General features: G+C 43.6%; 1 protein-coding gene and 1 long non-coding RNA gene across 6 annotated transcripts in view; one reads left to right on the forward strand and one right to left on the reverse strand.

Annotated features, from left to right (window-relative positions):
* The window catches only part of ETV6 (ETS variant transcription factor 6), a 253,755-nt gene extending 246,494 nt beyond the window's left edge, over nucleotides 1-7,261 (forward strand). For 4 of the 5 annotated variants that reach the window (XM_032253655.1, XM_032253656.1, XM_032253658.1 and 1 more), the window contains one exon: nucleotides 2,977-7,230. In XM_032253655.1, coding sequence (XP_032109546.1) covers nucleotides 2,977-3,082 — 106 coding nt within the window. In that variant the 3' untranslated portion in view covers nucleotides 3,083-7,230. Of the gene's footprint in view, nucleotides 1-2,976 lie in introns of all 5 variants that reach the window. The other variant, XM_032253657.1, reaches the window with a different exon arrangement.
* The window catches only part of LOC116533791, a 45,800-nt gene that overhangs the window by 3,881 nt on the left and 29,457 nt on the right, over nucleotides 1-12,462 (reverse strand). The gene's annotated exons all lie outside the window — the stretch shown is intronic.

A 12,462-nucleotide genomic window follows, 5' to 3' on the forward strand; every position in this document is an offset into this window, starting at 1 on the left:
CTGTGTTGCAGGGGCTGGAAGCTTGGGACCTACATTTCCAAGGGCTTGTTGCCAGAAGGTCCCAGGTTTGGAGTCTTTCAATGACAAGCAGTTTCATGAGACCTGGGAGATGAGAAAAAGGCAAAGGCTTCCCTGACAATGGAAGCTGATGCCTGGACTTCATGATTCACATCTGGATTGACTCAACAATCTGTATCTCTGGTCCACTTCCCTGCCTCCTGAAACCATAATACAAACTGCCAGTTGCCATAAACACTAATATGATTCCCTGTGCCAGAAATGTATATGACTTTAACTTTTGCCTTTTTAATACCTACACCCTCAAGGCTCAACCTCAAGTCTATTGCCCTGAATGAGGCCTTCTTCAGCTGCTCCAACCACACCTAGCTGTCTTCTTCCATCATCACTTGGGTTCCCTTGGGCCCTTAACTACACTATGATTTGCATTTCTTTTTTTTTTTTTTTTTTTTTTTTTTTTTTTTTTTTTTTTTTTTTTTGAGACAGAGTCTTGCTCCTCTGTCACCCAGCCTACAAGCGCAGTGGCACGATCTCAACTCACTGCAACCTCCACCTCCTGGATTCAAGCAATTCTCATAATTATCATGACTCAGCCTCCCTAGTAGCTGGGATTACAGGTGCCCACACCATGCCCAGCTAATTTTTGTATTTGTAGTGGAGACACGGTTGCGCCATGTTGGCCAGGCTGGTCTCAAACTCCTGTCTTCAAGTGATCTGCCCATCTTGGCCTCCCAAAGTGCTTGGATTACAGGTGTGAGCCACCATGCCTGGCCAGTTTGTTTTTCTAGAGACAGGGTCTTTCTCTGTTGCCCAGGCGGGAGTGCAGTGGTGTGACCATAGCCACTGCATTCTCAAACTCTGTGCTCAAGCAGTCCTTCTGCCTCAGCATCCTGAATAGCTAGGACTACAGGATTTCTGTTTTTAATACAGGTTGAGTATCCCTTATCTGGAATGCTTGGGACCAGAATTGTTTCCAATTTTCGGTTAGGGATGCTCAGCCTGTGTGAAGTCCTTCTCCTCTACAACTAGACTGTAAGCTCCTAGAAGGTAGAGGATTCTACTTTTTATCATTCTGTGTTACACCTTTCAGTAAATGTTTGTTGACAGCCTGATGTGGAATTCAGAAGCTTAATATGGGAAAGTCGTCAAAAGAAGAAAGGGATGTTTTGGGGGTGGGGGGCAAGCACAGCATATCTGTGGAGTTGGCTTAGAGGGACTCCTTATTGACTTCAGATGTGGAGGGAGAAATTTTAGTTAGGGGATAAAAGAGGAGAAACTGCAGATGCTACAGATCATACTGCCGGAGAAGTTTGGCAGTAATGAGCAGGAAAAAACAGTAAGTAGCCAGAAGATTGATAGGCTTACAATAAAAGATTTTCAGTAAGAGAAAGGAATAGTGCTATTAGTGAGGGAGAGATTAGCCCTCTTGGAGGAAATGAATGTTAGAAGCCAGACGTGCCACAGAATGAAGGTTTCTTGGTGTAAGATCCAGTATGTACTCAATCAAGTGAGATGTTGAATTGTAGGTACTCTTTGCAAGATGTTTGAGTGCTGAAGAAGGTGGACGTTTACGTGTTGAAATCATGGACTAGTGCCATTTAGCAGCTCTTTGATGAGGAGGCAGAACACAAAGAATGAGTAGGACTCCACTCATGAGAAGAGTCAGGAGGATTCCAGATAAGGGAAAAGCTGAAGATGTGTAGGAGAGCATGCACCATGATTTATACAAGAGCTGAGACTGCCAGACTGCAGTGGGTTCAAACTGGTGACTAGCGGAAAATAAGAGCTTCCTAGGTAAATACGGTAGAAGGACCTGGTGGGCAGACCAAAGGATATATCCTTGACTTGATGAGTGGTCATTGTAGGCTTCTGCATATGGAGTAATGAGAAAATGTAAGTTCTAAGAGAGTTTATCTGGTGCAGGGGCAGAGTATATGGGGAGAGAGAGTGTGCAGGCACAGCCGGGGAGTGGAAAGGGTGCTCCTACAGGGCAGGCGGGACATCTGCAATCAGGCTGCCTTCCCGAGCCCTGTAAATCACGGTCAAAACACGTCATTGAGGTCACTTCCAGTTTAACCCATTGAACAGGAAGAGGAAGCTTGCGCACACCCCAGTTGCAAAGGTAGGCAGACTAAAGAGGGTTCATTGCTGGCATTTTGGGTGAATCCGTGATAATGTTGTAAAAGAAGATTTTTTTTTTTTCCCTTTCTAATTTTCCAGAAGCTCCACTACATTGTCCTGTTATCAGCACTTTTCACTTAACATTTAACTATATCCTTTGAGTGAAATTTAAGTTTTGAATACCATTTCCTGGGCTCACAGTCTGGAATGGAAGTGGATGTACAGCTCTCATGAGTCTGTGAAATCTAATTCTCTAAAAGAAAGAAACATGTATACGTGATCTGGACCAAGGCTTTCTCTTATGGTCATGTAGTAATGCACCACACGGTCCCAAAGGGTGCTCACTACCTCATAGACATCCTAGACTTTTTTTTGTTTTTAATAGGATCTCACTCTTTCACCCAGGTTAGAGTGCAGCGGCCCTGGGCTCAAGGGATCCTCCCACCTCAGCCTCCCAAGTAGCTAGGACTACAGGTGCACACCACCATATCCAGATTTTTTTTTTTTTAGAGGTGGGGTCTCACTATGTTGCTCAGGCTGGTCTCAAACTCCTAGGTTCAAGTTATCTTCCCACCTTGGCCTCCCAAAGCACTAGGATTATAGGCATGAGCTACCATGCCTGGCCCTAGTCTTTTTAAATAATCATTTTGCCACTTTTCAGTCAGAGGAAGGGGTACCTTTTCCTAATTTGCACTAAGTTAGCGTTAATCTCGGGGTTCGGTAGCTCTCCAGCTGTATAAGGTGATGGAGGCTTTCTTTATATGCAGGCTGGAGTTCAGAGTGAAGACAGCTTTAGGAAAGTGGAATCTCTTAACTCCTCCGCTTCTTCTTCCAAAGGTTTATGAAAACCCCAGATGAAATCATGAGCGGCCGAACAGACCGTCTGGAGCACCTAGAGTCCCAGGAGCTGGATGAACAAATATACCAAGAAGATGAATGCTGAAGGAACCAACAGTCCACCTCAGTGGGCCAGCAGCCCAGGGAACCCCTGCCCACCAGGATTGCTGGAGGTGTGACCGAGCAGGCGGGCTAAGGAGAGTGGAAAAGGAAGCAACCCAGAAATGGCAGGGACACTTCTCTTGCAGACCAAGAGGGACCCTGGAGCACCTTAGACAAACCACCCAGCAAAGGCGGGGCTGGAATTCTGGCGGAGGGCATGAGGCTGGGACTCGCATGTCACGTTTCCTTCTCATTTGGAATCTCCTCATCTGTAATTCCTCACCCTCACCCTTCCACTGTTGTTAGTTTCATGGTGTTTTTGTTTTTGTTTTTTTAAGAACATGCAGTTTGACTCTTCATCATTCATCTAGGGGAAGACATCTGATGTTGTTTTCCTATGGAAATATATATCTATTATATATATTTTTTGCAAATCTCACAAAGTGCGGCAAGCCCAGCTGGTCAGGAGAGAGAATACTTGCAGAGGGGTTCAGATTCCTCTTTTTCCTGCCACATGGATTAGGTTTGTTCCTGTTACTGTTGGGTCTTGGCTGAAAAAAAAAATATGCTTTTAAAAAAGATAAAAGGAGAGCTCTCTTTTTCTCTCTCTCACTCTGTTCTTCCCGTGGTCCCCTCTGTTTTCCCTCCCTGCCTGCTATTGAGATTCAGATGCCTTCTGGCAGAGTTCAGCCTCTTAGAGAGTCTTGCGGATTGTTGGCACCTAAACAGAATCAGTGACCTGGGTGCTTTGTGGCCAGCAGCACAGACTCAAACCCACATCCCAGCATTTGGCCACCCATCTGAGGGAGGCCCAAATCATCACAGATGCTGCTGCTGTACTGCAGATACATGCTAGTCCAAAGAGCTGTCCCTGAGACGGCTGTGAGCACCACACGCCTAAGGCATAAGATAAGGATGGAAGGCTGTCCAAGTTAGTTGGAAGGCCTCGACAGCTTGGGATTAGCTTGGGAGCGCTGCAAAGTGGAAAATATGAAAAGACCACACAGGCCCGGCAGTCCAGAAACTGGGCAAAAATATTCTGCAGTGGGGATTTATTTTTCCAAAGCAGGTAACAGAAGCTAGTGAGAAAGAAAAACTCTCTGCTCCATTCCAAAGGCCATCTTGTGGTCAGTTTCATGCCCTCGCCTAATTTTGTTTTTTTTCAATTCCTAGCCTTTTTTAAAGTTTCCTGGTCTCCACTGGACACAGAGCATTGGAGACGGAGGATCCCAGAGGGCAGTCTCAGTTGCAACCAGTGTTTGCCCAGCCTGGGCAGACAGGAAATTCCTCTGATACATTATTTTTTCTTTCATAGCTCTGTCTCAGAAAGGACCCATTTGTGGCACTCTTTCACCTCAAAATAAGATCAATGGTATCTTATAAAATGAGGGAGTGTCACTTCTTAGTATTTTTGATGATAACAGATATTTTTAGAAAGCTGTTTTAGATTTTTTTTTTTTTTCCTTTTCTAGCCATCTAAATTGACTCTTCCATTATAGGGCTCAGAAATCCAATATTTGGAGTACAATTTCTTTTAATCCATATTAGACCTGCCTTACAAAGCACCCCTCCTCGTTCCCCTCTGTTTCCTCCACTCGGCTGGGGGAGCAACTCACAGCTCCTCCGGGAGACGTATGTGCCCTCAGCAGCAGCTCCCAGGTGAAACTGCCAGATCCCCGGGCTTCTCCGGAGCCTTTTCCGAATTGAGTCAGACACGGAGAGGTTGCGTCGCACAGATGAGGAATTTTCACTGGGCCTTACAAGGACACCAACCTAGGATGCAGATAGATGGACTATGGTTCAAGGACACTGGAATTGAACTGATCAAGGCTGTCTTCAGCCTTGCTCTGTCCCTGCCTCTTATCAGGGCACAGGTACACACAGGGGTAGCCAGCCTGCTCCCACTGTCACAGGCACTTCCCATTCGACCTTCCAGGAGATCAGGGATCTTCTGTGTGAGGCAAGAGGGTCTCAGTCTGCTTGAATGGTAATGAGATTCTGCCGGATCTCAGCACGCTGCAGGTGTCTTTTGAGAGCGTTCAGTAGGACATGGTGATCCCTATTTCAGCATCTAAGATGACGGGTATTGTATCACAAATGCAGAGATTAAGCCAAATACCTGATGTGTTGTAAAAGCCACAGATTTTAAGAACAGAGAGAAAGGGATTTTTACACATCCCTCTGTATGAATATGAAATCAGATACCAGGGCATCATGTTGCTGCAATGAGAGCCTCTCAGTCTGGCCTCCTCACCCAAGTGCAAGAACTCAGCCTCTTACTGTACAAAGAAACTTACAGTTGAATTATGGAGGGAAATTCCCTTTCACCCCAAGGATTTCTGGATTTAAAGCAATATCCCAGGAAAATATGTAAGACAGGACAATACCTTCAGCCACTTGAAGAAGACATAGAAGTCACTCATTCCAAAATAATCCTTATTTCCCATCCACGTACAGGCTGAGCATCCCTAATCTGAATAGTTAAAACCCCAAAAGCCCCCAAATCCAAAACTTCTTGAATGCTACAACACCATGAGTGGAAAATTCCACACCTAACACCTTTGCTTTCTGATGGTTCAATGTACGCAAGTGTTTTATAAAGAAAATTATTTCAAATATCATATAAAATTACCTTTAAGCTATGTGTATAAAGTGTATATGAACCATAAATGAATTTTATGTTTACACTTTGTGCCCATCCCCAAAATATCTCATTTTATATATATGCAAATATTCCAAGATTAAAAAAAAAAAAATCCAAGACCCAGAATACTTCTGGTCCCAAGCATTTCAGATAAGGGATATCAATCTGTACTACCAATAATGATTTCTTAATTCCCCTAACTGCAAATGTCCTCTGCATATGTTCTTTGTGAGAAGATCTGGGTAGTGCCAGCACCTGGATACGGTATTTACACAGTGCAGACCCTAAAGATTTCAGATTCAATTAGCAAACTTTGATGAAGCACCTGCTGAGCACTGTGAGGGACCCAAAGGTCAATCAGCCATAATCCCTGCTTTCAGTGTTTATATTGTACCTGCCTAATCCACCCAGCATAAAATTTCTCATTTCAACACTAAGTATGAGGGGTGTTGTCAGGAGACAAATCTGAAGTCAGAAGAAGAAAATGCAGAGGAGCCCTGCCACATGATGGATGTGCACTCTCACTTGGGTCTTGAAGTTCTCGTCCCTACATCTCAGGCTAGCCAGGCCATCTCCTCTCTATCAGAAGAAAGCACTGGTAAAAGATCTTGACCCAGGGCGACTTGGTCTTGCTTAAGACCAAGTCTTAAGATTGGCATCACCAATGTCCCAAATCCTTTGGGGAGGAGGGGGTGTCCCCACAGAAAAAGAAGAATAGTAGACCAATTTTCTCCTTTCAACAGTATGTTTGGAACCCTCTGATCCAATGTCTTTTGATACTGATATCTTGTCCAAATGAGAATGTCGCTTTAGCTGAAATTCAAATGGCTGTGACAGTATTTACTGAAATGATGAAGTAACCACCATTCCCACCTTTCACTGCCTAGGCTCCTAGTCTGAATACATTTTTGAAATATGAACTCTCTTTTGCAAAAAAAAAAAAAAAGAAAAGAAACCTGGGTGTCAGGGCGGTGAAGTGACTTGCTCTAGGAGCAGACAGATGCCAAGAACGGAATTAGGATTAGGATCCAGCCAGGGCTTACCCTGTCTGACCCATTCCCACCCAGGAAACTGAAGATAAGAGATTTGGGAAAACACAGCAAGAAAAAAAGGGCAGTTTTCTTTGCCCAAGCATTTGGTGCTAGTCAGAGGCTGTTGTCTCTCGTCCTGCTCCTCTTCCGAGTAGAAATAAAGGGTGTGACACAAGGAAGCCAGTGGGGTGGGAGGGGGGCACAATAATCCCTGCCCAAAACCCACAGAAGACTAACCTGATGCTCTTGACCCAACTGCTTCAACACTAAACAACTGCAGACTCCCCACTCTTTCACACATGCCAAGTGAACATTCTTGATGATTTCTCTTTGTGACTGCAACCACCTGCAAACCAGAACAAATCTGGAATTTTCATTTTTTTCCCCTTTTTGTTTAGTTTCTAATCTCTTGTTTATGAGGTGTGGGGTTTATAAGGGACTGAATCAAATGAATGTAACAAAAAAGAAAAAAAAAAAAAAAAATGCCTTTTCTCAGGGCCAGTGAGTTGCAAATAATTTTTAAAGAAAAGCCTATAATTACATCATCTCAATAAATTTTTTATAAAAAAAAAACATGAAGTCCAGAGTCTCTGCTTTTAATAATATGAAATGGAGTCAGACAAGGTGCTCCGATGAGGTAAATCCTGTCTTCACTCAATTATGGTATAAAGGGCAGTCATGGTTTTTCTCTGGCAGGAAGCCTCCACTGCAGAGCAGTTTGCAGACGATCTTTAGACAAGTGGCACCAGAAAGGTCAGAGTGAACCATTCCCACCTGAGCAGCTGCCACAGGTGGAAAAATTGCCAAGAGGAACCCTGATCAGAGATGCATGGGTCCTATGCTGTGGTGCTTGGGTCCCATGAGCTCACTGAGAACTCAGCAATACCAGGTCCTCACACAATAGAATTGCCCCTTAAATCTGCTGAGATTAGAAGTCTGAGCCTACAAGGTGATGAAGGCATAAGGGCTGGGATAGATCCTATGACTAAACACAGGACTGTAATGGTCTAGAAGGTCACACAGCTCAGAGCCAGCCCACATGCTCAGAATGTCCCAGCCAGCCTGACCAACAGAGCCACCCACCAACAAGTGGGCACTTAGAAGTTCAAGATCAAACATTCTGCAGTTGACCAGAACTATCTGCCCTCAGAGGTAGGTGGAAACAAGGGGAAGAATGGAAAACAAAGCAATGCATTGCTGTTTAGCAAATCAGATGTAGGTTCGAAATGTCTAAGAAATCAACAGTCTCAGGAAACGTTATTAGTGTACTTCTGTATTTAAGTTAACCAGGTTACTCTGTATCCCCTGAGAATGAGTGCTGAAATTTGGCCCTATATTCTGTATGATCAGAGCACAGTATCAAATAAGGGTCTAGATATTTTCTGTGGTGCTAAAAATGCGTTTGAAGCTACTAGTTCTATAATGCAGCGTTAGAGAACTACTAGAAATGCAAATTATCGGTTCCCACCCCATAAACTGAATCAGAAACTTAGTATGTTCTAACAAGCACTCTGGGTGATTCTGATGCGCATTAAAGTTTGAGAGTCACTGCTATCAATTTCTTTATCTTAGTATGAAAGGGCTTGTAGCAATTTAAACAATAAACTCAAAATAATTGATGACAACTAATTTGCATTAATAGTACACACGATAATGCCCCATTTTCTTAATGGTAGATATACTGTGGAATGAGGCTAAGTGGACACAGAATCACATACTAAAGTCATCCTCTTGTTTCCTCAAAACCTTTTAAGCAATCAGTTTGCTGTAAAGGAGCTGTTTTAAAGGGTAACTCTTAACAGCTGACCTGCCCTTGCAAATTAGAGCACAGCAATTTATCCACTTATGCCTACTTATCTGCCTAACCAGCCTGATCTAAAAAGAAAAATAAAAGGATCATTCTCATGTGCTAACTGACCTTGGCTATCTGTCCCCTAAATTATTAAGCAGAGTCCAGATGAGCATTTAGCCAGGGCACTTGCAGAGGACTCTAGAACCACTGGGCTACAGCAGTGCTTCTCAAACCTGTAAGTGTTATGAATCATCAGATGATCTCAGGGAAAAAAGCAGATTTTGCTTCAGTAATATCCTGGGAAGTCTGGACTGAAGTTCTGTTCTTCTACCCTACTTTCTGTATGGGGCTTGAGGTTCTGCCCTTCTAACAAGCCAAACTCCAGGTAGTGTTGATGGTGCTGGTCCAGGGACCACACTTTTTTTTTTTTTTTTTTTTGAGACAGAGTCTCCCTCTATCACCCAGGCTGGAGTGCAGTGGTACGATCTTGCCTCACTGCAACCTCCGCCTCCCGGCTTTAAGCGATTCTCCTGTCTCGGCCTCCTAAGTAGCTTGGGATTATAGGCACACGCCACCACGCCCAGCTAATTTTTGTATTTTCAGTAGAGGCAGGATTCACCTTGTTGGTCAGGCTGGTCTCGAACTCCTGACCTTAGGTGATCCACCTGCCTCCACCTCCCAAAGTGCTGGAATTAGAGGCGTGAGCCGCCACACTGCCCCAGGGGCCACACTTTGAGTAGTGAGAGGGCAGTCCTCTCAGGCCCTGACATGCTGACCATAATGCAAAGCTGACCGAACCCCTCTCTCTGTTGTTTTCCTCTGCTAATTCCTCCCTAGAATGGTCCCTAGCTCTAGTCCTGCTCTGTGAGAAGTTTGCTTGTTCCTTTTTAGGGCATCATCAAGAGTAAACAACATGATCAAAAGTCTCTTCACCAAGTGAAGGAACAGCACTTCATGTACTGACCTTCATACAGACATTCATAACCAGACGCCTCATGGTCATCGTTCTTACAGGAAGCAATGAGAACTCCAAGCATCACTGTCTCAGCCTCTAGAAAGGCCAGTCCTGATCGCCACTAAAAGCAGACAGAAAGCTAACAGTGCCATTCTTGATGTTCTCAAAGGCATCGGTAGGATAGGTGAGCAGATCGTCCACCCAGACCGTCCAAGATGTTGACATTAAAATCAGATGATCCTCTTTGTTAGTACTTAACAGATTCACTGTTTTCTTATTGTTTTTTTAAATTAAGGCCTTCAATCTCTATCAGATTAAGATGATAGATTTCTGTTAGTAAAAACCACTGAGGAACGACTGCTTAATCTCTTCTGAGACAACAGAAGACTATTTCTTCTCCCCAAACCCTCTGAGCAATGGCCTCCTGGAGTCCTCTGAGGTGTTTACGCCTTTTCTCTCAACCAGAATTTTGGTCATGAGATCCCATATCAGACCATCCACCTGTTGACCTTTGCTTCCTCGGATGCCTCTGGGAGAGCTAAGCGCTACCTCGGTACCCCAGCTTCAGGCAGTTCCATAAAAGCAACTAAATGCCTCCACGCAATGAATCGCTCATGTGCCTCTGTCCCCTACTGGAGCTCTCTAAAGGTAGAGTATTTTATGCACATGTTTACTACCAGCTCCTTGCATGGGCCTGGCACAAGGTATATGTTAACAAGTGTTTTAAATGGGAGTGAAGCCAGAGAAACTCCTTGTTACCTTAGTTTAGGCAAAGATTTCTTGAATATGACACCAAAAAATCCGTAAAAGAAAAAAATGGATAAACTGGACTTCATCAAAATTAAAACTTGCTCCTCAAAAAACACCATATTAAGAAAATGAAATGACAAATTACAGCCTGGAAGAAAATAAGTGTAAGTCATTTGATAAAGAGCTTGTATCCAAGACAGAGAAAGAACTTCCGCAACTCAGTAAGATGAACAACCCAATTTTAAAATGGTTAAAGATTTAAACAGACAGTTCACCGAAGAACTTCTAGAAATGGTTGTTAAGCACACAAAAAGATGCTCAACCTCATTCGTCACTAAGGAAAGGGAAATTAAAGCCACAGTGAGTTAACATGACACATCCACAAACGGCTATGATAAAAAGCCTGTCAATACCAAGTGCTGGCTAGGAGGTGGAGAAACGAGAACACTCATCCATTGCCGGTGGGAATGTAAAATGGCACAGCCACTTTGGACAACAGTTTGGCAGCTTCTTTAAAAGTTAAGCATAAATTTGTCATATCCAAATAATTTCACTCCGAAGTATCTTCTCAAAGAAATGAAAACATGTCCACACAAAGACTTATACACAAATATTTGTAGAAGCATTATTTTACTTTATTTTGAGATGGGGTCTCACTCTGTTGCCCAGGCTGGAGTGCAGTAGAGCAATCACAGCTCACCGCAGCCTGAAACTTCTGAGTTCAAGCAATCCTCCCATCTCAGCCTCCTGAGTAGCCGGGTCTACAGGTATGTGCCACATGCTGGCTAACTTTTTTTTATTTTTTGTAAAAATAAGGTCTCGCTATGTTGTACAGGCTGGTCTCGAACTCCTGGTCTCAAGTGATCCACTTGCCTCAGCTTCCCAAAGTGCTGGGATTACAGGTGTGTGCCACTGCACCCGGCCCAGCAGCATTATGATCATGCCTGTAATCCCAGCACTTTGGGAGGCTGAGGCGGGAGGATCATTTGAGCTAAGGAGTTCGAGACCAGCCTGGGCAACATGGTGAAACCCTATTTCTACAAAAAAATTAAAAATTAGCTGGGTGTGGTGGCACACGCCATGGTCCCAGCTACTTGGGAAGCTGAGGTGGGAGGATTGCTTGACCCCAGGAAGTTGAGGCTGCAGTAAGCACTGATCACACCACTATACTCCAGCCTGGGTGACAGAGGAAGACCCTGTCTCAAAAAGAAAAAGAAAGAAAAAAAAAAAAGAAAGGCCGGGCACAGTGGCTCACACCTATAATCCCAGCTACTAGGGAGGCTGACACAGGAGAATCGCTTGAACTGGGAGCCAGAGGCTGCAGTGAGCTGACATCACACCACTACATCCTGGCCTGGGCCACAGAGCAAGACTCCATCTCAAAAAAAAAAAAAAAAAAAAAAAAGACAAAATCCAGAAACAATCCACACATCCATCAACTGATGAATAGATAAATAAAATGTGGTAGAACCAGGCAATGGAATACTATCTAGCAACAAAAAGGAAACAAACCATTGATACATGTAATAACATGAATGAAACTCAAAAACATATTAAGTTAAAAGAAGCCCATCACAAAGGACCAGGTGTTGTCTAGTTTCAGTTACATAAAATTTCCAGTAAAGGCAAATCTATAAAGACAAGAGATAGTGTTTACCTGGGGATGGAGGTGGGAGTGGGGATTGAATGGAAACAAGTGAGAGGGAACTTTTGAAAATGGAAACGTTCTAAAATTGGATAGTCATGATGGCTGCACAAATCTACACATTTACTAGAATTTATTAAACTGTACCCTTATAAAGAATGTGTTTTATGGTATATAATTTTACTTCAAAAAAGCTGTTAAATACCAAAAGAAGGAAAAAATCTACATAAATCAATTCATGCTGCTTATACGGTAAGTAGGACCGTCTTCAGGAGCTGCACATAGGACTCAAATACGGGAACGATAGAAAAATATACTAATAAAAATGAAACATTAAGAGAAATTATGACAGGAGGAAATCATCAACTATATTCTGTTCATAGGCAGCCTCCCCAGGGCTATGACTCTCAGCAGTCCAGAGAGTCTCAGTAAACCACGACTCTCTCAGAAATACTTTAAACTATGGACACCCCAGAAGGAACCCCAGAAACACACAGCCCTTGATGGTCACCCCCTGCCAGCATCAAGTGGCTCCAGGCGGTTGTATAGACAGTGACCCTAATTTGA

This window comes from Sapajus apella, unplaced genomic scaffold (assembly GCF_009761245.1).
Source record: "Sapajus apella isolate SASKATOON/1434 unplaced genomic scaffold, GSC_monkey_1.0 scaffold84, whole genome shotgun sequence".
NCBI classification, from domain to species: domain Eukaryota; kingdom Metazoa; phylum Chordata; class Mammalia; order Primates; family Cebidae; genus Sapajus; species Sapajus apella.